General features: G+C 51.2%; 7 protein-coding genes across 7 annotated transcripts; 3 read left to right on the top strand and 4 right to left on the bottom strand.

The window, feature by feature from the left end:
* Positions 1 to 24: 24 nt before the first annotated feature.
* Positions 25 to 5,315, bottom strand: BDV17DRAFT_258440 (ubiquitin-specific protease UBP2). The gene is made up of 12 exons (XM_073757314.1): positions 4,996 to 5,315; positions 4,177 to 4,931; positions 3,912 to 4,119; positions 3,816 to 3,861; positions 3,363 to 3,760; positions 3,219 to 3,307; positions 2,626 to 3,163; positions 1,917 to 2,568; positions 1,437 to 1,857; positions 1,203 to 1,374; positions 230 to 1,149; positions 25 to 167 (listed from the first exon to the last, which is right to left on the bottom strand). Exons 1-11 carry the CDS (start codon positions 5,015 to 5,017, stop codon positions 578 to 580), a joined length of 3,873 nt encoding a protein of 1,290 aa, XP_073617562.1. The 5' UTR covers positions 5,018 to 5,315; the 3' UTR covers positions 25 to 167; positions 230 to 577.
* A 27-nt stretch (positions 5,316 to 5,342) lies between these two features.
* On the top strand, positions 5,343 to 6,555 carry BDV17DRAFT_36956 (uncharacterized protein). The gene is made up of 4 exons (XM_073764427.1): positions 5,343 to 5,682; positions 5,745 to 5,864; positions 5,912 to 6,106; positions 6,175 to 6,555. Exons 1-4 carry the CDS (start codon positions 5,493 to 5,495, stop codon positions 6,267 to 6,269), a joined length of 600 nt encoding a protein of 199 aa, XP_073617561.1. The 5' UTR covers positions 5,343 to 5,492; the 3' UTR covers positions 6,270 to 6,555.
* A 2,251-nt stretch (positions 6,556 to 8,806) lies between these two features.
* Positions 8,807 to 11,962, top strand: BDV17DRAFT_297559 (SLM1 family PH domain-containing protein; the record flags this gene model as incomplete). The annotated part of the gene is made up of 4 exons (XM_073763513.1): positions 8,807 to 9,335; positions 9,394 to 9,881; positions 9,931 to 10,268; positions 10,319 to 11,962. 4 exons carry the CDS (start codon positions 8,807 to 8,809, stop codon positions 11,496 to 11,498), a joined length of 2,535 nt encoding a protein of 844 aa, XP_073617560.1. The 3' UTR covers positions 11,499 to 11,962.
* A 352-nt stretch (positions 11,963 to 12,314) lies between these two features.
* On the bottom strand, positions 12,315 to 14,395 carry BDV17DRAFT_258430 (L-rhamnonate dehydratase). Its single transcript, XM_073757313.1, has 3 exons — positions 14,184 to 14,395; positions 12,594 to 14,125; positions 12,315 to 12,518 (listed from the first exon to the last, which is right to left on the bottom strand). The coding sequence occupies exons 1-2, from the start codon at positions 14,268 to 14,270 to the stop codon at positions 12,935 to 12,937; spliced, it is 1,278 nt and encodes a 425-aa protein (XP_073617559.1). The 5' UTR covers positions 14,271 to 14,395; the 3' UTR covers positions 12,315 to 12,518; positions 12,594 to 12,934.
* A 296-nt stretch (positions 14,396 to 14,691) lies between these two features.
* Positions 14,692 to 18,245, top strand: BDV17DRAFT_258428 (putative C6 transcription factor). The gene is made up of 5 exons (XM_073757312.1): positions 14,692 to 15,160; positions 15,276 to 15,310; positions 15,372 to 15,488; positions 15,545 to 16,913; positions 16,974 to 18,245. Exons 1-5 carry the CDS (start codon positions 14,940 to 14,942, stop codon positions 17,779 to 17,781), a joined length of 2,550 nt encoding a protein of 849 aa, XP_073617558.1. The 5' UTR covers positions 14,692 to 14,939; the 3' UTR covers positions 17,782 to 18,245.
* A 316-nt stretch (positions 18,246 to 18,561) lies between these two features.
* On the bottom strand, positions 18,562 to 21,167 carry BDV17DRAFT_36936 (putative Ste20-like serine/threonine protein kinase). Its single transcript, XM_073764426.1, has 5 exons — positions 21,081 to 21,167; positions 20,853 to 20,944; positions 20,765 to 20,795; positions 20,387 to 20,703; positions 18,562 to 20,325 (listed from the first exon to the last, which is right to left on the bottom strand). Exons 2-5 carry the CDS (start codon positions 20,902 to 20,904, stop codon positions 18,665 to 18,667), a joined length of 2,061 nt encoding a protein of 686 aa, XP_073617557.1. The 5' UTR covers positions 20,905 to 20,944; positions 21,081 to 21,167; the 3' UTR covers positions 18,562 to 18,664.
* A 495-nt stretch (positions 21,168 to 21,662) lies between these two features.
* Positions 21,663 to 23,682, bottom strand: BDV17DRAFT_258425 (DNA-protein crosslink repair co-factor UBX5). Its single transcript, XM_073757311.1, has 2 exons — positions 22,879 to 23,682; positions 21,663 to 22,817 (listed from the first exon to the last, which is right to left on the bottom strand). The coding sequence occupies exons 1-2, from the start codon at positions 23,345 to 23,347 to the stop codon at positions 21,724 to 21,726; spliced, it is 1,563 nt and encodes a 520-aa protein (XP_073617556.1). The 5' UTR covers positions 23,348 to 23,682; the 3' UTR covers positions 21,663 to 21,723.
* Positions 23,683 to 23,809: the final 127 nt, after the last annotated feature.

Genomic DNA, 23,809 nt, shown 5'->3' with positions numbered 1-23,809 from the left:
AGACCATACTCCATTGAATCCATTCCGCACCTCACCAGACGTGGGCGTGCCTCTGCATCTATCCTAGTTGCCGAGTCAAGTGCCGAGAATGCGGCTCTAGCCATCCGATCCGCGGGCCACATTCGGGATGTCAATGAGAGTATCTTGGAGGAAGTAACAAGTATATGGTAATATATATCTTATAGTAAATCATATACATCATGACAGAGTAGATATTAATACATCCCAGTCGTCATCGTTATCATCATCTCAGCCGTATGTACATCATGATCGGGACGACTTTCGAGCGGATATATCGCCAAATGAGAACTGCTGTGACTGGGTGAGACTTGAGACAATGACTCGGAGCGATCCAACTTGTGCCCTATATCGCCGTCTGTCACTCTAAACGTTGCGCCGTCCTCGTGATGGGCCCGGCGCCCGTTCTGTCACAGTCAACAACGCCGACAAATGATGAGCGGATGGTACCGGCGCATCGCTTGGTCCTAACTCCCCTCTAGCTCAAGGCATATCTCATCTAACCCCTTGCGCTTCAACGGGTTTCCAGTCGGCACGGTCGGCGTGTTCCTCCCCGGGTCTACCATTTGCCATCACGTTTGTCAGCCCCATCGCTCGTCCATGATCCAGTAATGCTGTGCCCGAAAGGCACTGATTTCTCTCTTTCCTTCATTTCAGAGGCAGCGCCCTCACCTGATGCACCGTTTCCAGAATACACCTCATCATATGCTGGCAGGTCCATAGTCACGTTGTCTGGAACTTTCGATGGAGAGACTCCTTCCATAGCCGTGGCGTCGCTAGGAACCGGCTCAGGTGCGCTCTCCGGAACCGTCTCTACGATCTCTCTGGAGACTGGACTGACGAGGCGGTCTTTGATCCGGTCGTTGACGTAAACCAGGAAGTATGGCGTAGGAGGGTTGTGACGATCCGTGCTCTTGAATATCTCGTCTAGATCCCGGACTTCCGTCACGTAGGTATCGTTGTATTTGCGCCAGACATTGCGTTCAAAGTCAAAGATATAGATATAGTAGTGCCCAAATTCAACCGACCCATGATGTACAAAGACAGCATAGAGTCGGTAGGGTAGATGTTTGTAGTCAACAAATTGACTTGATATCAGAGTTTGAGTGTTCTTGATTTCTTGCTCGAGGTCTTGATGTAGATTAGCCACATTGTTCGGGGCCAACAAAAGCAAATGGACTTACATTTCAATTCGTCTTGAGCCTCTTGTGCCAGTCGATTAAGTTCCGGTACAAGCTGAGGGTCAACATCAATTGCATCCCGGGCGGTGTCCGGGTTCTCCTTCATCTCATTAAGATCATTTAAGATGTCCCGTGCACTGTTCAGCAGGGTTGCTGTACTCAGGCCGTCGGATTCCTTTAGTCAAAATTAGCTTTGAGTTCGCAATAATCCTTAATGCTTGTTTCTGAAACTCATACGGTTTGACGTTCGAGCTCCGCTCGGCGGGCTTCAAGTTTTCTCAAAGTATCCTTCCATTCCCAGCACTGCTTCCGCCGATTCAGAATTTCGGCTTGTCGAGTGTCCATATACCGATCAAGGTAAATAGTTTCCTTGAGATCAAGGTGATGAGTCGACTTGAATGATCGCTTCTTGACGGAATCGAACTGAACCCGCTGGACTTGAATTTGAAGTATAGGAGGCAGTTTGCTGATGGTAGCATATTGTTCCGCCACTGAGTCTTCGACATTGACTTTTTGGATGTCAAAAGCGCCGTCGATTGCCGAGTATATGTCACGGGGTCCGGTTGCCACATCTATCTTAATATCGCACCATCGCTCTTCCTTTGACCGCTGGCCCTTGTTAGACAGGATATAAGAGATCGCTTGCCCGTAGAACAAGCTTTGATAGTTAGCGTTTTAGTGTTCGGTATCTCAGATATAGTGGGCACAGGAACTCACTCTTTCACCTGATCAAGTTGCTCCCCGTCCGGTGCAATTCCAAGTGGCCGGATCGCACATTGACTCTGGAATAGAACGTTATTGATGACTTCGGTAACATCTTGTTGCGCTCCTATCTCGACCTCCTCCATAAGCTGCCTCTGAGGATCCACTTGCGGAGTTGGTCGCGGGGGTACTGGCGGAGGTTTATTTGAGGGGCCTTCGTGAGCTGCTGCGACTGGCTTATCAGAGCCCTGTGTTTCTTTGTGTTCTGGTTTATTTGACGCATCTACCATGACCGCATCATCTTTTGGTGGTGCGTTTTCCTTATCGTCGCTTTGAGCAGGGGGGTTCTCGTTCTTCACGCTGTCAGAGACAAGTGTCGCCTCACTATCCTCATCACCAGACGATTTGATCTTCTCCTGTTCTGCTAGGGCGGCGGTTCGATTCTCCTCCGGTATTGTATGCGGAGGTCCTAATGGTCCCAGCACAGGCATTCCGTTGAGCTCACCAAGCCCTCCGAATTGGCCTGCAGATATTGTTGACCGACGGCGGATGGCGGCTTCATTGGAAGGACTGATTAGCGTTAGTCGGGCTAGCTCCTGACCAGGAGTGACAAATGAATCTGGCGAAGAAATCATATCCGAGAACAAGCCTCGTAACTCCCTGAGGACTAGGAAACGTAGTTGGTAAGTGCATGTTGAGAATCAAAAGGTACAGGATCCCTTACATCTCTGCGAACGCTCAACCTCCTTCTTGGAGACCTTCCGCGATCCGACCTGCTTCTTCTGGCAGCTCTCGTCGTCCAGCTCCATCCTGAAATTCTCAAAGTCTAAGACCATATTCCGGTATGGGCGGATTGAGAAGTAGAATTGCAGCAAGCTGTTGAGATAGCAAGTATTTCCAATGTTCTGTAGCCCGACTGGCCATTTGGATAGGTCGCGATCTGGCTTCCCTGCCATACCTGGTACCATACTGCTCAATAGCGCGCTGTTCGTCTCTTTGGCAAGTATTGCTAGGGCCTTGTTATACTTTTCAGCCTGAGCGGGGGCCTCGTCGACGCAGATTGTGTAGGCAGCCATGATCGCGCCTTCGTCTGCAGTGCGATCGGGAATCTGCAGCAGCAGATACGCATCACTCACATCCATCTCACCGGCCGTCATCTCGCCGGTTTTGACGAAGTGCTTCAGTGCATCAGAACCCCGCGCCTTCGCAATGAGTTCCACAGCACGCCTGGCAACATCCCGACAGGACGGGTTATCATTCACCTGTGAGAGAATGTGTTAGTCACAATTATTGACTCAAGGCCGGTGGACACAGTACCTTGGCGGTGAACATTGTCATGACGAAATCGTCGGCGGTATCGCTGGTAACTCCTAGGAAGACTTGAGCCTGTTCTGGCGTAGCAACTCCTGTCATCAAAGTTAGTAAGTGATTGGAGCAAGAGGACAGGCATGTTATGCTTACTGTCTTCAGCCGCCGACTTGATACGCTCGCTCTTCCTGCTGTCACCGATCCTCCACAGCTGCCGGCGGGTTTCAGTCTCCTGCGTTGTAGAGCTTAGGTAGTTGTAGAACGTTCCAATGACACTATCTTCGGTGAGTCGAGGATCATCGTAAGTGAGACCGAAGTATTTGTATGCCTCGACAACATCTGCATCGGTGTAGAAGTTGCCTTCGGCATACGCCATCTCGACAGCGCGGTTAATTGCTTCTGCATCGTCACCGCCTCTCAGCTTGCCTATTTCTTTGAGACATTGCAGATACCCCGGGGCTCGCGCCGGATCGACGGTGACTTGGCGTGAAAACGCCTCAATGACAGAAGATGATAGCATATCCTCCACAACGCCTAGGTCTTCGTAGTAACTGGCCAGAACGGTTAGAGGAGAGTTTGAACTGACATGACGAGGGATATACTAACGGAGCAGGCGCCATTTGAAACTCGTGTAGCCTGGGGGCTTTGGGGTCTGGATGTCATTTAGTGCATTGTGTTCGAAAATGGCAGATCAATACCCACAGTCAAATGAGTCCACTGCATATAGTAGGTCGTTGAAGGCGGATTTGAGAGTGTGCTCGTCCTGATTGCCCTTCTTTTCCGCCAAAGGCCGTTGCGATATGAGTGCTGACAGCTCATGGAAGATATCGTCGAGAAAGATCTTCTGCGGATCTTGATACGGCTTTTCTGCCCAAGGGTTAGGTCGAGGCGGATCCCAAAATCCATTACTCTGGACACTCGATCAGCATTATAACGTCTCTCGCAGCGGCCACCGTAAAGTACCAACCTTGTAAGTAAACCCTAGAAATTCAAACAGATCTTGACAAGGCTGCCCACCGACACCAAAACTCGTCATGAATCTCTTGTTGACCGCTGATATTGATTTGCTCTGTTGATTATTCCGGAGAGCGTTATCCACATAGGTACGAAGATTCATCAAGACAGTTATAGGTTGCGGGCGTGCCACTCCTTCCAACCGCTCGGGATCCGATGCGAGGGCTTCATCCGTGCGCTTCCGAAGAAGTTCGGTGTCTGTTAACAACCGGACCATGTCATCAGAGAGCAGTGGAGAGGCGACCCGTATCGATACTCTGTAGGCGCAAGTTGGATATGAGCATTGGAAATCGAATGTTTCCACAGCCTGGCCTTTCGCTGTAATCTCCTCCTGCTCCTGACCCCCTCTATATTTCCCATGGTAGAAAGTCAGATGGTGCATGTGATCGGAGAAGCTTTGCACAGGTTTGCCAACAGTATTAGCGGTCACTTTGAGTTGTAGGTGATAGCGACATTGCGAACAAGTCGCAGATATCTTCGTCGGAGTTGCAGAACTTCCTCGGATCACGCCTTCCGGTGGCCTGATACTTTGCTCCGGTTTTGTTGCATAGTCATGGCGGCATGCTGATGGGGAGATGAAGTGCGGCGGTCCTTGGTATTGCGCGGGATAGACTGGAGGCACTTCGGAGAGGAGGTTACGTCCAGTAGGCGGCGAATGGGCTGGGTCGTAGTCAAGCAGATCATGTATAAGACGGGGGGCAGTCTTGCCTAAAGTATATTATCAAAGTATAAGCATGTTGTCGTCCCAAGGTTCGGTGAAGCTACTACCAACCTGAGTTGCGAACGGAAGACATGAGTGTATCCTCTCTGTATCAGCGTGGAGTATGGCTCGTAGGTCGTGTATATATTATGAATCTCCCATGTAACTGACGAGAGCGACTCAAGGTGCGAATACTACCGATGTTGAACACGTTGATTGTGCTGGAGTGCTGTCCGGACCGGATCGCGGGGAGGCTTCAGGCTTCAACACTCGGCGCTTAGCAGCCTACGGGGACACAACCAGAGAGAAAATCCGCCCACGACTCGAAAGGAAGAGTAATACCACTCCGTAGAGCTCGAATACAAAAAGGAATAACAAATAGAAGGCCTAGGGCCTGGATAGTCTGTTCACATCGACTGGCGACATCATCTGGAGCTTCAAGGGAAGCGATATGGGCGGTAACTCGCGGCAGAAACTCCAACTCCAGAATCCGCCGTCACAATCCACCGCGGCCGACTTCAAGTCCATTTTGAGCTCCAGCGAAGCCATAACCACCACAAACCGCCATCATGGGCTCGTCGGATGAACACCATGACCAACACTACCACCCTCAGGACACCATTGCGAGGACGATGAAGACGACCGGTCTTACCGGTTTCGTCGGTCTCTTCGCATCGGCCGTCCAAAACACCCTCGCTAAGCAGAACGTCGGACCTTGGGGTGTTTTCACGCGGACTGGCGGCACAATTGGTGTATTTGGTATGATATGCTCGATGGTAGCCCGGAGTTTTGTTGAATAGCTTTCTAACTCGAATGCTCAGCCGCTATGGGAGGTACCTACGAATTCGTGAAGACTTCATCCGCCAACTTGCGTGAGAAGGAAGACCACTGGAACGTTGCTCTTGGTGGCTTCTTCTCTGGCTCCATCCTCGGTCTGCGAGGTAGGTTTTCATTGTTCTAATACGGGTGAGTATACTGACATGTGCAGCCCGCACATTCCCCGCTCTCCTCGGATACGGCGCGGCGCTGGCCACCGTCATGGGCGCATTCGAGTACACCGGAGGATCGTTCTTCGGCAGAACGAGAGACCCCAACGCCGACGAATTCGAGCGCCGGGAGAAGCTCAGGACACAGTGGAGGACTCCGGGTGAGCAGACGCTGGCTGAGTTGGGTGAGGGACGAGGTATGTTGTCGAATAAGACACCCTCCGCAAAACGAAATCTATGTGGCTGTGCTAACTATATCATCTAGGTATCTACGGTCCCGGATACAAGGAGCGCCGGGCAGAACGGATCAAGGAGGCATATGGTATCGAGGTACCTACCAGCGCCCAGGCCGCGTCATAAAATGGTTTCGGTCGTTGTATTTTGTCCAGTCTGTAAAATTACCTGCAATATATCAAATGGCCTCATCGACAGCGCCTGCAATCAAGGTTTCTTTTGTTTCTCAGCATGTTAGCATTTCCTCATAGTTGACCCATTGGCCAATCAGAGGGCAGGCTTATCAAATCACATAAAACGGAGCACTTCTAACACATTATACCTTGGTGATATAATCTCTACCATTCTCTGTGAGGCGCGATGTCTGATTATCTTGATCAATACGTCTAGACCAAGCTTACGAATTGACGTGAGTGGGTAAATGGCCGGGTGCCAAACGTCTAGGTATCTACCCGGGATAAGTCGAGACCTCCGGCGGCTGGTCACAGCAGAAACCATATCAAAGGCCTTAAGAGTCTTAGACAACAGACCATCTTGTAAGTTCTGCCACATTTGTGGAACTGATTGTCTGACAGCTTGTCATACCCCCTTTTCGGGGGTTTAAAAACTTGAAACATGGGTCTGACTTTTGTCTACTCCTTGTACTAAAGTACTAGTAGCACCCCTACTCCGTACAGAGTACGTACGCAAAGGGTCCCTACTCCAGTACTCCTAGTCCTACCCCTACTCTAGAGATAAGGGGATTGAACTCCGAAATCTTAAATTTTCTGGAACAACTCCTGATCTTCCCGTCTCTTGAAGGGAAGAAGGACGGTAGAAGAAGGACGGTACGGGCCTTATTCGTCCTATAATTAGAGTGTGGAGTGCAGAAGCATAACGTGCTCTTGGGAGCGGACCTGCGTGAGATATCAGACTTGGGCCCCTTTTGCAGCATGGAATCGCTGAGATTTGGAGATGAGGACCTTGGACTAGCTATAGAATGATGGGTTCGAGGTTGTGCCTCCTCTACACTCATGAATGTCCGGGTTCTATCGGACATGAGTAGTAGAGGTTGACTTCATAAGCCATGAATAGCAAAGTAGTACCGTAGACATACTTTTTCTCGAACCTCAAGTCTCACCAAGAACATGCATACCATACTCGAACATCATTGGCTCACCCTTCAAGTGTTTTCTGAGGACGAACGGTGATAATCAGCGCTTGAGACAATCGTGCATGACGTAGCCACACTAGCCACCGGGGAGTCGGGAGAAACCCCCAATAACCCCAAGAGGAAAGATCCGCTCTCCTTTTCCACCAGTTTGATGAGATTTGCCACTAGCATGGCACTATAGAGCAGCGCCAGCGAAAGGGAATGAAGTTGTGAACTTCAGTAAGATTGTTGTGGGCCAATCCACGCCGATTGGGTCTCTTGCGATGCCATAGCCACAGGCTTCAGCCTTTTTCCCTGCTGTCCAAGCCACGCTAGGTCGAAGCTTTGGTAAGGGGCCGTTCATTACTCTGCATTATTGTATAATAGTAATCGGAGCAGTGATCGGGGATTCGGGTTGTGAAGAGAGACACTCATGAACTCTCCGAGACTCCTGAAGATGAGCCTTGGTTCTGGGAAATTAGAGTGGGCTGCTGAATGCAGGCAGCGGGATTTCTCCTGATCGATCTGGATGCGCAGGACTGGAGGCCATCGTAGTCAGTCGTAGCCACACTGTATCATCTGCGGCTACACAATTGCGATCTCAGCCTTGTCCCCTGTAGACGCAGTGCAACACAATGTCTGTGATTCTTTGGAAGTCAGTAGTAGTAAATAATAACTGACGTTACTTACTTGATTGCCAAAGTTCAGGACGTACTCTATCGCGCGATCGCCTCGATCCGCGATCTCATGGGCCCGGAGATTCCGTCCGTTCGTTCTGCTGGAACTCTTAGTTGCATGTTCGTCCTGACTCTTGGGCGTCATCCAAATGTCGCATTTGGCTGGAATCGACGTCATCCGCAGCTTTTCTTGCTCGACCTCTTGACAACCCCTCCCTGTTCTTCCCAAGTTCCATCCAGTCTCAGCCCTGGATGTCTCCATTTCATCATCCAAGGAGCGCTGCATCTCCCCTTTCCCTGGTCGGTGGGACCCCCATACATAACATTAACCGCATTCCGATCGCCCAGGCACTTATCACTTATTGAACACTGATCCTCCTGCTTTGATCGCGCCTCACTCCTTACTATCGCCTGCTGTTCTTATTATTATCTGCGATTGCGAGTGCCCTCCGCCTGCTAGTTTGCACACTACGGACGCATAGTGAGCTGCTAGGGACAAAAAGTCCCCCCGCAAAGCGTTCCAGTCGCTCCAGGCCTTCCCAGCCTCTATTCTACACTAACATTTCCCGCCGCCCGTTCGCCTGGTAACCAACCGCCCATCCAGAACCAGTAAAAGGCGAAGAAAAGGGTCATCTTCCATCCTCTCCTATCTTGTTCACTAAGCACTCTCATTTTCCCTCTTCTCTTTCAACTCGTCTGCCTGCTGCTTTCGCCTCTCCGCCTCATTTCATTGATTGGGTATTTCATTGATGTTGACGCGCGCTCTTGTTTGCACCGCCCCTGTCCGTCACTGCCTCTAGTATCGCTTCCCCCTCATCTCTCTCGCACGGCACTCTCGGTACTACAACCCCGCCATGGCAATGGCTTTACGAACACAAACTCCTGTACAGGACCCTTTTGGGCCATCTTCAGCTCCCCACGAAACACCAATGTCGGCCCGCGGTTTGGGACGATCAAATTCCCGGCCCAACTCTTTTGCCGCCAGTGGCACTGGTTTTAATCCTGCCGCTTTCGATTCCTCACTTCACGCCAACAACGGCCGCTTCACTGAGAATTTTGATGGATTCAGTTCGCGCGCTCCTTCGCGCGGTCCTGGAGAAGGACCGTCTGGTATCCAACGGTCACAGTCTGTAATGTCGCATGCGCGGTCTACCACGCCAACCAGATCCGGCACTTTGAAGAAGAAAAACTCTCTGAGCAAAAGAGGAAGCCTTCGTCGCAGCGGAAGCCGCAGGAGTATGCGCGCCGGTAGTGTGAGAAGCCTGGCTCTTGGTGACAGAGACAAATATGCGGTGGATGGAGATGAAGATATTAACAGCGCATTCTACATTCCTGTTCCGACCAGCGGGAACCCAACGGAGGTTCTCGCCGAACGCTTTCAGGGTATGCTTGACTTCCTGCTATATCAGGATGGAAATCAGTGCTAACATAGTATAAACAGCTTGGCGTAAAGTCCTCAAGGATTTGATTGTGTTTTTCAAGGAACTGGCAAAGCAACATGAAGCCCGAGCGAAACTCTATGTTTCGTCTACCAACATTTTGAACAATACGTCTTTCCCCCTGACATTCCTCAAGTCAGGCGGACTTGGAGACTCGGTTGAAATCTTGACGGAATTCCACCGGCAAGCGCATTATGAAATGGGCAAAGCTGCAGATGTGGAAAACGAAGTGATCAACCAGCTTGTGGGACTACGAAACGACCTGCAGAAAAAGACCAAGGAGATTAAGGCTCTGTCCGGTGACTTCAAGAACTCCGTTGATAAAGAAGTCGATGTGACCCGCAAGTCCGTCCAACATCTGCATGAGGCATTAGGGCTGGTCGATACAGATCCGTCTGCTACATCTGGCAAGGGCGACCCTTTCATCGTCCGTCTGGCTGTTGAGAAGCAGGTCGAGAAGCAAATTGAGGAGGAGAACTACCTTCACCGAGTACGTTCACTACTTCTGTTATTATAACCTCCGCTAACTTTATGGTGAGGCGTATTTGAATCTTGAAAACTCCGGCCGTGAGCTCGAATCTATTGTGGTTAGCGAGATTCAGAAGGCCTACAACGCCTATGCCGGTATCATGAAGCGCGAGGCGGATCAGACGCTTGACGCTGTCGACAAACTCCGCGCGGGCCCAATCGCCATGGAGCACGACCATGAATGGAACACATTCGTCGCAGAAACAGAAGAAATGGTTGACCCACATATCCGTATTCGAAATGTTGAATCTATCACGTACCCTGGCAAGGATCACCCGGCAGCCGCGGAGGTCAGGTCGGGCATGCTGGAGCGCAAGAGCAAGTATCTCAAGAGCTACGCTCCTGGATGGTTAGTCTGTCCGCTCTTCGGGGAATTACAAATTGCTAATATTCCTGTAGGTACGTTTTGTCGCCGACTCATCTGCATGAATTTAAGTCGGCCGATAATGTTGCATGGCAGACGCCAGTGATGTCATTATACCTCCCGGAGCAGAAGCTTGGATCTCATTCGCAACCAGACTCAACGTCGCACAAGTTCATGCTGAAAGGACGCCAAACAGGAACCATGCATCGCGGTCACTCGTGGGTATTCAGGGCGGAGTCTTACGAGACCATGATGGCCTGGTACGAGGATATCGAGAGGCTGATCTCCATGACGGGAGAGGCCCGGAATGCGTACGTCAGGCGACATGTACGTAGCGTCAGTGGCGCCAGTTTTCGGAGCAGCAGTGACGGAGTAATGGATGAAGACGAAGCAGATCGAACCCCATACTCTGCCGAATCAGTCGTGATGAACCAGGAGCGACCAACATCCCAGCCTCGCCCCGCTGGCGGCAAGTTTCCCAGTGACGTGCACATCGACCGCCATCTGAATGCGCCCCTGTCTCCTTCCAGCGGAGAGAGCTCTGGCGAGAAGGATTTGCTAGCGGCAGCGGGTTCACTGCCTGATGGCGCGCCCTTCATCGCCGGCTCAGGCAACCGCTTCTATTCAGATCAGGATTCGATCCAGCAATCGAACCCAAGCAGAACCGCCAGCGCCATCGGAGACGCTCACCGATTTCCCATCGATGGGTACGACAGCTATGGAGGACAGAAGTGGATGGTCTCGTCGGACTCGTCCAACCGCCATAACCAGCAATTTCCGCAACAAGCACCTACTTCTATCGGCAATGGCGTGAACGTTGAGCGTCCCCAGGAGACTACAAACACCCTTTATGTTGCCGGACTCGGCTCTGCGCCAGCCCAGGATCATGCCCCGCATCGCCAGCGGAACCGCGGTGAAAGCTCATCAACTGCTTTTACGAACACCAACGTGACGGATTACACGCACAACACAGCCAACACCGTCAACACCGTTCCAACATTCGTTGAAGAGGAGTCAGACAACGATGGCGAGACTGTCAAGCATAAGCCTCTTTCTGTTGGCTCCGAGATGTCATCGTTCCCAAACGGCATGCCAACCAGTGTCCGCAACTCGATCAATATCTCCAAGAGACCTAGTGCGCAGACCGACAACAGCGTATCGACCATTGAGCTGCACATTCCAGGACACTACCCGCCTCAACAAGCCGCGGCATGATTCTACTTTCTGAAGAAAGTACTAGACACAGTGGTTGTAGGACGGGAATCGTCTTACCCGCTCTCTGTCATTTTCCTTTGTTAGCATTTTTTGCTTGCACCTGTCCCTCACTTATGCTACATCCCCAACCCTCTTTGGCAAAAGGGACCAACTCGATGCTCTCGCTTGGAACTTCCTGAACACCGCCGAAGTCACCGAAGTATAGATGGCATTTCGTGACCGGTGACAGTGTGCTCATGAATTTTTCCTTTGTTGTTCACGTTTTCCTTCTGTATATGCCATGAGTTTCTTTTTCCAGTTCCATTTTCATTTCCGTTTCCGTTACCATTTCACTTCACCTGTACTATATTATCCAGACCCCCTTTGCCGATATCCCTGTTTGAGTTTGTGTTCAAGTTCGAAGTTGGAACACTGTATTTGGTTTCCCCTGGTTCTGGGTTTCGCCGGTTGTACTTAGTCTTACTCAGGTGTCTATCTATAACCGCAGGGCAGAACACGGTATATCCCTGCTGCTTGACTTGGGTTTATATAGATTGGATGACGAATCTGAATATTATGCCATCTACGCACAATCATTCTGTGTCTTTGGACTGTTCTCTACGGTTTACATTGTAGCCTTAATCGACATCCGTATACTCAACTCTCTTATAGGATAGTATGTCCTAGTTTCCCTATATATAACAAAGAGCACTATAGATCCCGGCCGAAAGGCACCACGACCCACCATATATCGGAGATCCCTCGGTCTACAAAGACGCGCAAGGCATACGCGAGGAGTTACCTACTCTGTAGTCTGTAAGTTCCAAATCATTGAGCGGCTTACCCACAGGCCAATTGGTGGAGGAATGGCGCGGCGCAGCTCGTGCTATTGATGGGCCGAGGGGCCCCGCAGTCCCACCAGTCGCTTTGGAAATTGGAGAGATACGTTCCAATTTCTTGGAGGGGCAAGAGACACCTCCGGTCTGCATGGATCACGAACGGTTCAAAACACTAGTTATGATACCTATACAGAAGACAACACTAACTGAAATATTAGTATATCAAAAAAAAATCAAGCTATTCCCATGAGAGTAAGAAGGTAAATACAGAACATGCCTTGACAGTTTCATATTTCTAACCGTTCGCGACCCATGCATGCCAGAGGGTGTACGAGTACCTAGCTGCGGCAGGCCCTCATTTCGGGAGAGTAAGCCGGGCTGGGTCACATGTATCATTTTACAGTTTGATGCTACGTTGAATTGCACCAAGGTGTGTATAGTTGTATATGTTGGGATCTCATTGAAATTTCTCCGTCTATCAGGTTAAATTAGAGCCCGAAATATGCAAAGTGGACTTGAAGGGCAAATAGAAAAGGAGCAAAGAAGGAAAGAAAGTAGAATAACCGTTATATACATGCAATCATGAAAAGCCGAATTCAGTTTTCAAATTGTTTATGTTTAGTGTGTACCATTCGTCTTCTCCTCTTCCGCCGTAGGAGGAGCAAGGCTCCGTGTAGGCGCAGGATTCAAGATAGAAGCGGCAGGGATCAAAGGCGCGGCGGGGTTAAGTTCTAGACCGAAACCAGGCTTATCGAGAATCGACACATCAAGGTATCCCTTTGTCGGGATGGGCTCGTTCATGAATAGGTTACCGAAGACCGGCTCGACAGTGTGTCCATCTGCTGAATTGGCAAGGTACTCCTGGAACGGCGTGTTCGGCTGAGAGACGACGAAGTGGTAAGAGTAGGGCCCCGAGGCGTGAGGGACAACAGGGAGGTCGTATGCCGCCGCGAGGGCAGAGACCTTGAGGAGTTCCGTGAGACCGCCGAGCCACATGACATCTGGCTGGATGATGTCGATGTTGCGGCCCTCGACAAGCTTGCGGAAGCCGAAGCGGGAGTACTCGTGTTCTCCCGTGGTGAATTTAACGGTTGGGTGGGCGCGCTTGAGGAGGGCATGGCCGTCGAAGTCGTCGGGGGAAAGGCACTCCTCCCACCAATCGATATGCAGACCCTCGGCCTCAGCGCGCTTCACGAGCTCAATGGTGTAGGGGACGTTGAGGGACATGTAGCAGTCGACGCGGAGGGGGAAGTTGGGCCCGACGGCTTCGCGCTGTTTGCGGAGGTACTCGACGTTCTTGATCAGGCCTTCTGTGCCCTCGTCTGGACCGTGGGGGAGTGCGACTTTTGCGCCGACGAAGCCGGCGGCCTTAGCGGAGGCGGGCTGGGGTCCTGTGCAGTAGAAGTCGAGGCGGGAGCGGGTGGCGCCGCCGATGAGTTTGTAAACGGGCTCGTTGCGGATCTTGCCGACGAGATCCCAAAGGGCTAGGTCGATGACAGAGATGACGGCGATGGGGAGACCTTTGCGGCCGTAGAACATGGAGCCGCGGTACATCTTCTCGAAGAGCTCGTTGACGTCGCGCGGGTCGGCGCCGATCAGGAATCGCTCAAAGTGCTGGTGCGCCAGCCAGCAAGCGGGAGGACCACCGAAGCCAGTGGCAAAACCCTTGGTCCCGTCTGTTGCTTCAATCTCGACGCAAAAGGATCCCAGCACATTGATACCCCAGGATGTCCGTGATCCTCGATATTGTGCCCATCGGGTCATAGGGGTGGAGATATCGCTGTCGATGAGCCAGTGGCCGCCTTTGACCTGATTATAATGTATTAGTATGGGCAACTGGCATTGAATTACAGATCGGTGGACTTACATTGTGGTAATCACCACCAGATCCAACGCCATCGATGATGAATGTGCGGATCTCTTTGATGCGGGGAAATGAGGCGGTAGTAGACATGGTGACGGTTCGACAGCGCAACCTTTGAGGGAAAAGCCAAAGATGAAGAGAGAGGAAATGAATAAAGTCCAAAAAGATACGCGAGGGGGGAATGGAGATATTTGAGGCCCCCGGGTGGTCGGGACAGAGGGGTCGATACTCGATATGCGTGGCAGACATCGGAGCAAGTCCTGCTCGGGGCAATGCTCCCCCGAGATCAGCGACGGGGAAACGCTGGGTAAAAGCAGCCACTCGGCTAATATTTCGGCCTCAGTGCCGGACGCCAAATCTCTTTATATCCCCCTGTCAGAAGCGCCTGAAGGGTTCCAATTTGACTGCAACCACGAGGATAGACATTGCTGCGTGGTTGTGCAGAGTGTACAAAGTCCCCCAGGAGCGTAGAATGCGGAGGGCCGCCAAGCCTTTGTTTTGCGGGGATTATGTAGAGTTATGCTGAATTAGTCATGATATGCAGGAATCCTCCACAGTTCCTCGGCATGTGCCTCACACTGGCCCTCTGCCCGTCTTGCACTGCTCTTCCTTCCCCCCGGATTTTCCTTTTCTCAACATCTCCAGGCGCAAGGGTCAGCCAGAGTCTGCCAGCTCGAGCTTGACGCGAGACCCGCCTGCTATTTTCGCCGATCAGACTGCCGTCGCCCGCTCATTATGCGTTTTCGCTCTTGAAGGTGGATGGAGCTGGTGTCCCTCAAACCATCCTCGCTACACACAATGCCGAACAGTGCTTCCGCGCTGACATCGCAACAATCCCCGCCACCGCCTCTCAACTCGGCCTTTGATCAGGACAAAGATCAAAGTGCCGATGAATCTTGGTCGGCCGCTGACAGTGATACTGGCCTCGCGCAGAATGGGCCCTCGCGTGGCTTGAAACGCAGGCGGCCGCTCACAGTATCGTTAGTACCCCTATCCTAGCGGCATATCCGAGACATGCGTTGCTGTATCTATGTCCTGTTCCGGCAGGATCGCCATACATACCTCTGTGTTATCAGCTAGATTGACTAAGCGTAGATGCGAATTATGCAAGCAGCGGAAGGTCAAGTGCGGTAGGTACCCTGTTATTCCGCCATTTGTGTCTCCACAATGAATACATTACTGACGGCTCAGACCGAGCCCAACCAAGCTGTGGATGGTGTAGACGCAATGGCCAGGTCTGTGAGTACAAAGAAAGAAAGAAGCCTGGTCTTCGTGCAGGATACGGCAAGGAGCTAGAACAGCGTCTTGGTATGTACACCTTACCTCGCTACATCTCTAGTGGGGACCCTCTGACTTGGCCACAGACAGACTGGAGGATATCATCCACGCGCAAGCCCGTCTTATTGAGGCACATATCCTGCAGAGCCAGCCGCGATTGTCGCATGATCTCCACCAGCCAGGATCTATATCGTATAGCTCCCCATCAGAGCCTTCTGCAGCTCATGGGCCCAGTCCACGGAACCCGCTTTATTTTCAGGACTCATTATCTGTGCCCTCAGCTCCCCGTCCACCGGAGCCTTCCATCACCAGCCCTACCAACGTCTCAGTGAAGAACTCAATCCAGACCCAGCTCGCTGGTGCTCTTCCTTCGGTAACGTCCTTGCCGCAGATCACCAATAGCGCATCGCAAAACGACTATAACGACAATGAATCGTCTTTGAAAGTGCCTGTCAGCCTGTTCTCCAATCAAGAACAGTCGTTTGCCGACCCTGAACTCGACCTTCCCCCTTATGACCTACTGTATGCGCTGGTGGACCTTTATTTCGAGCATTTGAACACTTGGTGCCCCATCCTACACCGACGCACGACCTTAGACACCTTCTTTGGCCCTACCCCTCTCGACGAAGCTGATCGAATGGTGCTTTATGCCATCGTTGCAACCACTCTCCGCTTCTCCAGCGACAGTCGACTCACTGAACAGAATCGAAAAAGGTATCATGACTCCTCAAAACAAAAGGTCTTGCTTTATGGCCTGGAAAATTCGTCAGTAAAGGCACTCCAAGCTTTGGTGATTCTCGCCCTCGACCTGGTCGGGTCGTCCAATGGACCGCCTGGTTGGAAATTACTCGCCTTGATAACAAGATCAGTTGTCCAACTGGGGCTTGCTGTTGAGGCCAAGTCAACCCTCATATCACCTGCATTTCCATCAATATACACGTTGCGAGCAGTTACCCTACCCGAGTCTGAGTCATGGATCGAAGATGAAGGTAGAAGACGGCTATTCTGGATGGTATATCTTCTCGACAGATATTCTACACTCGCAACGGCTTTCGACTTTGCTTTGGATGACAAGGATATTGACCGCAAACTACCTTGTAAAGACGAATATTTCATCAAGAATCAACCCGTCGAGACGAGGTGGTTCCAGTCATCGAATGACCGCCCTGATCATCTCATCCGCTCAGAGAACGTTGGATCGTTTGGCCTCTATGTGGAAATACTCGGGATCCTCACTCGGATACACGCGTTTCTGAAACGGCCGGTAGACATTGGAGCTTTGTCAGATGTCGAGGAGTGGCAAGCCACCTATCGCAAACTGGATAGTGAGTTGACCACTTGGGAGTTTAACCTTCCTACCGAATATACCTACGAAAACGCTTCCCGAGCCTTTAATGGTTCGAAGCACAAAGGACATCATTGTGATTGGGTCCAGCTGCACTCTGTTTACCAGACGTAAGTTGAAACCCTCGTTTTGTCATTTGTCTGGAATGATTCACCCTAACAACCCAACAGGGCGGTAATCCGGCTTCATTCCTCAGCAGCCTATCCCACCACCAGGTCTCCGATCTTCACGCCATCATACAGCGCAAGCCAACGCTGCTTGCTCGCGGTCGATAACATTCTTTCGGTCACTCGCTTCGTGGTCAATAATAACATTCTAGATAAACTTGGACCGCCATTCGCATTCACCCTATGGGTTTCCGCCCGCTTGCTGCTCGTCCACGGCTCCACAATAGCCCACACAGTCAGCCCCGACATCGTCTTCATCGTCGACACACTCTCCCAAATGGGCAAGTACTGGAAAGTCGCAGAGCGCTACAGCACAATCCTCCAGCGCGTCCTCGACGAATACGGCGAATACCAGCAGTCCGGCGCCGTAGACGGCGACCGCTCCACACCCTCTTCCGTCAAGATCCTAGCAGATATGCGGCGCTGCGCTTTCGACCTCGACTTCCTGATCTCGCGCCAGCCGCGGTCCTCCCCGACAGCTAGCCAGGCTGCAGCTCCATCCAACGCATTACTCTCGCGGAGCCTTGCCCCGAACGAGTTAGAGTACCTCGACGTCTTCGGCTTTTTCAATGTGCCCCGAGTACCCGCCGGCCGGACACCGGACATCAGCGGCCTGGATATGACTGAAGCGGTCAATAATCCCATGTCGATACCTGGTCTCACTGGGACTGGAACTGGGACCGCGAACTCGAATCCCAACCCCAACGCCATCCCGGTGGATAATGCTACGGCTAACACGAATGAATTCAATATCACAAACTACCTAATCCCGACTCCGGAAACGGACTGGCTGTTCCGGCCTGCGGGCTAGCTAGTTGGCTGATTACTCTATAAGGAAGCATAGCACAACATCGTACGGCAGCTATTTCAGAATCTCGAGTAATCAGACCTTGCGGCTGGTATCTTGATATTCGCACCAATTTTTCCCACCAGGAGGACCCCGAAATGACCTGGGCTAATTCATATTAAACCAAACCGCGGTGCAAATAGCCTCAAATCGGGACCGTCAGTATAAGGGTTTCTGGAGGATTCTGCTACCAGCGCCACACGGAACCCCGCCCCGCCTGCGCAGAACGTATCCGGTTTCACAATCAGCTTTTCAAGATTGACCCATGTGGCGGAATGGAGGACTGTCTAATTGTAGAACTTTAGCTACTTCGTGCACGCGTGTAAGCTTCTCTCTCTAGTTAGGGAGAGCCAATGCGATGGCTCAATTTACTCCCACAATTAGCTGGACAAGCCCGGAGCGAGGACGATCCGGTGAGGGTTGGGGGAGGAGGGAAAGGGGTAGCGTGACGGATTCCATGGGAGTGGACGGCATTGCAACATACTCGTCTGTGCCCCGCCGTTCCGAGTGACTGCGGCGGGGGTATCAAAAATCGTTTTGACCAGAGCATATATCTACGGGCCTTGTACGAAGAAAAACGTTCAGATCAGACACTGCAAAATATCCTGCTCAAGATTGGAAAGTCTAAAGGACCAGCCCTAAGTGAAAACATAAGCAAAAACAGAAGCCGAAGCGAAAGCAGAAGCGGACCAGAAGAAAATGTAAGCGGGTTCGCTAGGCCATTTTTTTCACCATGACCTTCAACAACCAAGCCAACACCATATGCATCATAAGGACAAGAGAAGAGAAAGTCTGATGGTTCTAGAGCCAATATCGCTGAAAAAAGTCCCGGTTGTTGTCCATGAAACTAGTCCTCATCGCCCGGTTCGATTCTGACAAGAATTTCCTCAAGAAATCCTTCTAGGAACGAGGGGATGCCAGCACCCATACCAACAGGAGCATCGTTGTCCCAGCGTTCGATTCTTGTAAGAATACCTCCCAAGTCGTTTGATAAGGACTCTATCATCTCCTGTGCGTGCTCCCTCCGGGATTGGAGCTCTAATGACGCCTTTAGACTCTCGCCGTCGTAAGCTACCGTCGAACGGGTGGCATGATCAAGGCATCTGGCCCGGCGACGGATGGCTTCTTTCAGGGCGGGGACAATGACGCTGTTTAGGGCGGTGATGTCGTGGGGTGTTTGTAATTGATTTGTGTCCCTTGCTTGCAGATTGCCGGGGCTGTGATATGACGGGGGATGATTAGAGCTTACATGATTGGATGGCAAATTGTGCGATGAGGCGTGCAAATTACTCTGTGATTGACGCTGCGGTGGCGGTGATGCATGCTTTGGTGTTGGCGGGGGTCGTGGAGGAGAATGAGAACGCGATTGGATCTGTGGTTGAGGGAACATTGGGGGTTGAGGACGAGATGGCTCCATCCCTGACCGAACCTGCTGCTCTGTGGGTTTTCGAGAAGGTGATGCCGGGACATTTCTCTGCATAATCGGCGCTTCTGTTGAGGGTGATGGGCGCGACTGATGGGATAGCGGCGTTGAAAGTGGGCTCTCCCTGTCCATAAAGGATGCCATGGAGGTTTCTGGCGAATGGTCAAGTTGTAGGAAACTCAAATCTTGCGCTAAAGACTGCTGTAAGGCTCTATCGTATTCGCTTCCAGGACTTTCTCTTATTTTCTGAGGCGCTGGCTGGGAGAGATGTGAGGGTGTTTTTGGAAAGTTGTCAATGTGCGTAGGTTTCGCCGGTGACGGTGGTAGTGGAATCTTCGCGGGCGAGGGTGGGTTGGGTGAAACAGTAGGGATGATTCCGGCTTGGATAACAGAGGAAGGCGTAGAATTGATCGGTTTGGACGCCTCCTTTCGAGGCTCAGTCCTTGAATCGCGGTCTCTTGTGCCCTGGCCCCGAGCATTGAGGTCAGTCACTTTCATCGCATTCAGAGCGTGCCCTCGTCCTACTGGGCGAACGGTGCCAAAGTCCCAAAGATCATCGTCCTCTTCTGTCGTCGTCGGGTTTGTTTGAGGCTCTTGATCGTACTCGTCATCTTCATCATCTTTCTTATTCCCGCTGACGGCCTGCCAACGTTCATAGCGCTCGATCAATTCTGTTAGATAGTTGGTTTTCTTTGCTCGCTTGAGGAAGGGATGTTCAAGCAATTCTCTGGCTGTGGGTCGCTCTCGCGGGTCACGTCGCAAGCAAAGTTCAACAAAGTTCTTAAATGTTTTGCTGTGGTCACCTTGTAAGGTAGGTGGAGGATTCTTGGGAATCAGGAACAGGACTTTCATGGGATGTATGTCAGCATACGGAGGCTCTCCGTTAGCCAACTCAATCGCAGTAATCCCAAGCGACCAGATGTCAGCTTTGTAATCATATCCTGACTGCTTTATAACCTCTGGAGCCATCCAAAACGGGGTTCCCACGAAGGTGTTCTTCTTAGTCATGGTAGCTGATAGCTGGCTAGAAACACCAAAGTCCGCCAGTTTGACTTGGCCACCCGATGTTAAAAGAATGTTCGCAGCTATCAAAAATTGGCCGTTAGTACTATTGTCGAAGGCATAATGGGGTTGTGCCGAGCGCACCTTTGATATCCCGATGCAGCTTTTTATCGCTGTGCAGGTAATCCAATCCCTTGAGCAATTCTCGGAGGATGATGACAATATATTCCTCCGGAATAGACCCTGCGCGCATTAGATCGGAGCAACTGCCTCCAGAGCAAAATTCCATCACAATCCAAAGGCTCGACCCTTTCAGGTACGATCCGTGGTATCTGGTTACGTATTGGGAATTGAGTTCGGACAGGATTGCGATCTCCTGAATGATATCTTCGACCTCGTCCTCGGCATTTTCGACGTCGATTATCTTGATTGCGACTGACTTTCCGTTGCGTTTATCGACACTGTGATGCGTTGTTCGTATCAGGGATGCAAGTCTGGGAAGGGAAGGGTTAAACGTCATACCCTTTGTATACTCGTCCGAAGCTACCGCCACCTATATCGGAATTAGTTCCACTGTGATTATGTGGCAGCTGCCATTTCTGATGCATACCGATGCAATTTTGCTTCATGTATAGCGTCTCTGGATCCACTAGGCCTTCCATTCTGGCGGCTCTTTGAGTAGACTTTGAATCGTTGAACACTCTGGAACTGCGCAATATTGGAACTCAAATCAGCAAATCAAGTTTTCAATGCATTCGCAGTCCACCGGTATAATCAGGGTGTAAGGCCCGAATTTATACGTCTCACACCCATCAGGATAAATCGAGGACGGGCTTACCGAACGACAGACGTGTGTTTCCGAATGGAGATCAAGAATAAAGTGTAATATGAACTGAATCAGAAAATGGATAATTGAAGCAATTCAAGGAGCGAAGGCGACTATCAAAGTCAGCTTCAGCATTGGAGTGGTGGCAGTTCACTCACAACGGTTGTGGTGAGATGCCCTCGACGTCAACAAAAGCGGGCAGCGAGCGGCGGAGTCTCATACAAAGCAAAGCAGGAACTGCCAATCCTTCCTTGCTTAAGCTGGGGTCAAGTCATGGGAGAAAGATAAGGTATTGGCAATAAAGGGTTCTGGATTGAAAGGCCCCTTGCATCGTCTTCCACCAGGGAGCTAATGACAGGACGGGAACAAGAACAAGGATAAATAACAGCAACAACAACAACAGCGTCAACAACAACAATAAAGCGATGACGGACGATGATTGGGGCTGCCGCGGGGGTGATTCTGCCGGGCGGTCGCGGTGGGTCTCGTAGGCGGTGTCGGAGTAGTCTGGGTACAGTGGGTTGGGGGACTATGAAGCCCCAGAGTATACAGAGTACAAGTCTACAGAGCAAGGGGTAGATGCATTAAGTGGTAGTTCATTATCCGTGGCATATCATCTCGCTTTGGTAGATTCAAGATGTCAACCCGTCAATCCTCAATCCTCGATGAACCCTATCATGACAGTGCCGTTCTTGAGGCCAGCAGCCTCGACGGTCTCGTCTAGAACATCGATGAGATTGCGGCCCATGGCATTGAGCTCAAATTCAACACCAGCCTTATCCGGCAAAGCAGGTTCCGCTTTCAGCCACTCATAGATTCGTCTAACAGGATCAGCCAACGCAAAACGTCTGATAATTCTTCCTGTGGGGTGTCGGAACTGTATGCGTGTTGTTGTCGCCGGGTCGGCAGCGGGCTCAGTGTGTGGTCGATCCGCTGCGATAGACGAAAACGCGGAAACTTCTGCCGTCGCAGCTCCGCCGTGGTCTGTCTCATCCATATCGATATCTTCTTCATCGATTGCCTTACCCTTGCCTTTGATGTCACCGAAGCTTCGGGTCAAATCATCAGGGTCTTCCATCTTCTTGGTCTGGGCAGCCTCCGCACCGAGGCTGTTTTTCATTGCTAGTTCCATCATCTCCTCCTCGGTCATGGCGTCGATGCTCTTCTCCTTAGTCTCGGGTTTCCGTTTGGCCACTGGATTTCGAACATTGTGCTTCAGACTATAGCGGTCAAGGAACTCGTGAAGTTGCATCAAGAAATCAGCTGCCTTCATCACAGGCGGACCTGACCATATCTTCATTTGTTCGCCGGTCCGAGGATCCACGATGGCGATATTTGGATAGTTGTCGGAGACATCGCTCGCTTGGAAATAGTACTGTATGTATGGTGCGGCCCGGGGATCGTCTTTGGTGTACTGCAGGAATATGAAATGCTCTTGGATAGTCTCCTTGACGCCGGCGTTTTTCCACAAATCCCTGTTCAGCACCTGACAATCGAAAATAGAGGGGTCTTGGATGTTGACTAGAAGCCATTTCTCGTGTTCACGTCCTTCTTCTCGCGCAAGATCCCAAGGTAACCTTGACATGATTTCGAAAGGAGGTCGGTATAGTTCTGCGAGCAGGCTTGACTTAGCCGATCTGTCAGAAGCGCCCCCTGTCGCAGCCGCGAGTCGTTCACGGTGTACTCCTTCTTCTTCTTCGCCGGTCCATATTGACGTCGTGTCTCTTTGGTTGAAAATGCCAGGTCGGTCTAGGGTTGACACACCCATTAGCAGCAAAACTTAGCACAACGAACGGACGAAGACACTCACTGCCACGTCTTTGACGAGCACGTATTTGGCCCAGGATGCTCTCATGCATATCGTCACCAAAGTCCGCCTCAGGCCCCACAAGCGTTTCGGTCGTTCGAGCCATCGGCGCACGCACATCATCAGCTTGACCCTGCTGTTGTCCACCGTACATCTCCTCTTGTAAGCGACGTGCCATAGCTGCATCATCCTCAAATGTTGATGTAGGTGGGTTCCGAGGCGAGTTGTGAGTTTCGTCGTCATCAGAGTCAAGATGTACTACTCCCGATGCATCTTCGTAGCCTGTGGAATGAGGCGGTCTGTTTGATGTAGATCCCGATGCGGTCGACTGTGTCAATGGTGCCCCATCGTTCTCAAAATAAAGCTGCATGGCCTGCTCGATGTTGAAGTCGGCCAACTGCAGATACTGGGTTGCCAACTCCGGATTTGCACCGGTGATTTCGGAGAACTGGGCCACCACATCGCCGTCCATGACGAATTAAAGTTTTGAAGGGTTCTCTTAGACGTATCCGTTGTAAATGAAGCCAAGTGCTTTGTAGGCAAGTTCAAAGTTTGAAGGTTGTTCCTCTACACACTCAATCCGCAAGGTTGAAGGCGGAGGGAGGAATGCAAACAGTTGCAAACCCCACCAAGCTGCTGGACAAGTTGGTGAAGTGTAACAAGAAATTTTCTAGCTCTAAGATGAAATGAATGAAGAGGAAAAAGGCACGAGCTTCAGCAATCGCTTCGTGTAGCAGATATCAGAATAAAGTAAGGATAAAGTGAAGTGTATCAAGAGGTTTCTGCTGGCAAGCTCTCGCAGTTAGGCTGCCTCAGTGACGCAGTTGTTATTGCAATCCGGAGAATATGATTCTCCGAGATAGATGGGGCGGGACCTGAGAGAGGGAGTTTTAAGTCACGTGTACTTTACTACGCGTGTTCCCGTCGCGTCTAC

The sequence above is a fragment of the Aspergillus undulatus genome, assembly GCF_047715775.1.
Source record: "Aspergillus undulatus strain CBS 261.88 unplaced genomic scaffold BDV17scaffold_13, whole genome shotgun sequence".
NCBI classification, from domain to species: Eukaryota; Fungi; Ascomycota; class Eurotiomycetes; order Eurotiales; family Aspergillaceae; genus Aspergillus; species Aspergillus undulatus.
This window is presented reverse-complemented; position numbering and strand designations above follow the sequence as displayed.

Excerpts from the sequence above, each read along its gene's own strand:
- BDV17DRAFT_258440 (XM_073757314.1), bottom strand. The coding sequence starts at position 5,017 with ATGTCTTCCGTTCGCAACTCAG. Across the intron at positions 4,120-4,176 it reads TTCTAGGGTTTACTTACAAG|AGTAATGGATTTTGGGATCC; the intron begins GTTGGTACTTTA and ends TCGAGTGTCCAG. Across the intron at positions 3,308-3,362 it reads CAAGTCGGCGGCTGAAGACA|GAGTTGCTACGCCAGAACAG; the intron begins GTAAGCATAACA and ends CTTTGATGACAG.
- BDV17DRAFT_36956 (XM_073764427.1), top strand. The coding sequence starts at position 5,493 with ATGGGCTCGTCGGATGAACACCATGACCAACACTACCACCCTCAGGAC. Across the intron at positions 5,683-5,744 it reads CGGCACAATTGGTGTATTTG|CCGCTATGGGAGGTACCTAC; the intron begins GTATGATATGCT and ends TCGAATGCTCAG. Across the intron at positions 5,865-5,911 it reads CTCCATCCTCGGTCTGCGAG|CCCGCACATTCCCCGCTCTC; the intron begins GTAGGTTTTCAT and ends TGACATGTGCAG.
- BDV17DRAFT_258430 (XM_073757313.1), bottom strand. The coding sequence starts at position 14,270 with ATGTCTACTACCGCCTCATTTCCCCGCATCAAAGAGATCCGCACATTC. Across the intron at positions 14,126-14,183 it reads CTGGTGGTGATTACCACAAT|GTCAAAGGCGGCCACTGGCT; the intron begins GTAAGTCCACCG and ends CATTATAATCAG.
- BDV17DRAFT_258428 (XM_073757312.1), top strand. The coding sequence starts at position 14,940 with ATGGAGCTGGTGTCCCTCAAACCATCCTCGCTACACACAATGCCGAAC. Across the intron at positions 15,489-15,544 it reads GGAGCTAGAACAGCGTCTTG|ACAGACTGGAGGATATCATC; the intron begins GTATGTACACCT and ends ACTTGGCCACAG. Across the intron at positions 16,914-16,973 it reads CTGCACTCTGTTTACCAGAC|GGCGGTAATCCGGCTTCATT; the intron begins GTAAGTTGAAAC and ends ACAACCCAACAG.
- BDV17DRAFT_36936 (XM_073764426.1), bottom strand. The coding sequence starts at position 20,904 with ATGGAAGGCCTAGTGGATCCAGAGACGCTATACATGAAGCAAAATTGC. Across the intron at positions 20,704-20,764 it reads TTCGGACGAGTATACAAAGG|TGTCGATAAACGCAACGGAA; the intron begins GTATGACGTTTA and ends AACGCATCACAG. Across the intron at positions 20,326-20,386 it reads GCTGCATCGGGATATCAAAG|CTGCGAACATTCTTTTAACA; the intron begins GTGCGCTCGGCA and ends AATTTTTGATAG.
- BDV17DRAFT_258425 (XM_073757311.1), bottom strand. The coding sequence starts at position 23,347 with ATGGACGGCGATGTGGTGGCCCAGTTCTCCGAAATCACCGGTGCAAAT. Across the intron at positions 22,818-22,878 it reads TGCTCGTCAAAGACGTGGCA|ACCGACCTGGCATTTTCAAC; the intron begins GTGAGTGTCTTC and ends TGTCAACCCTAG.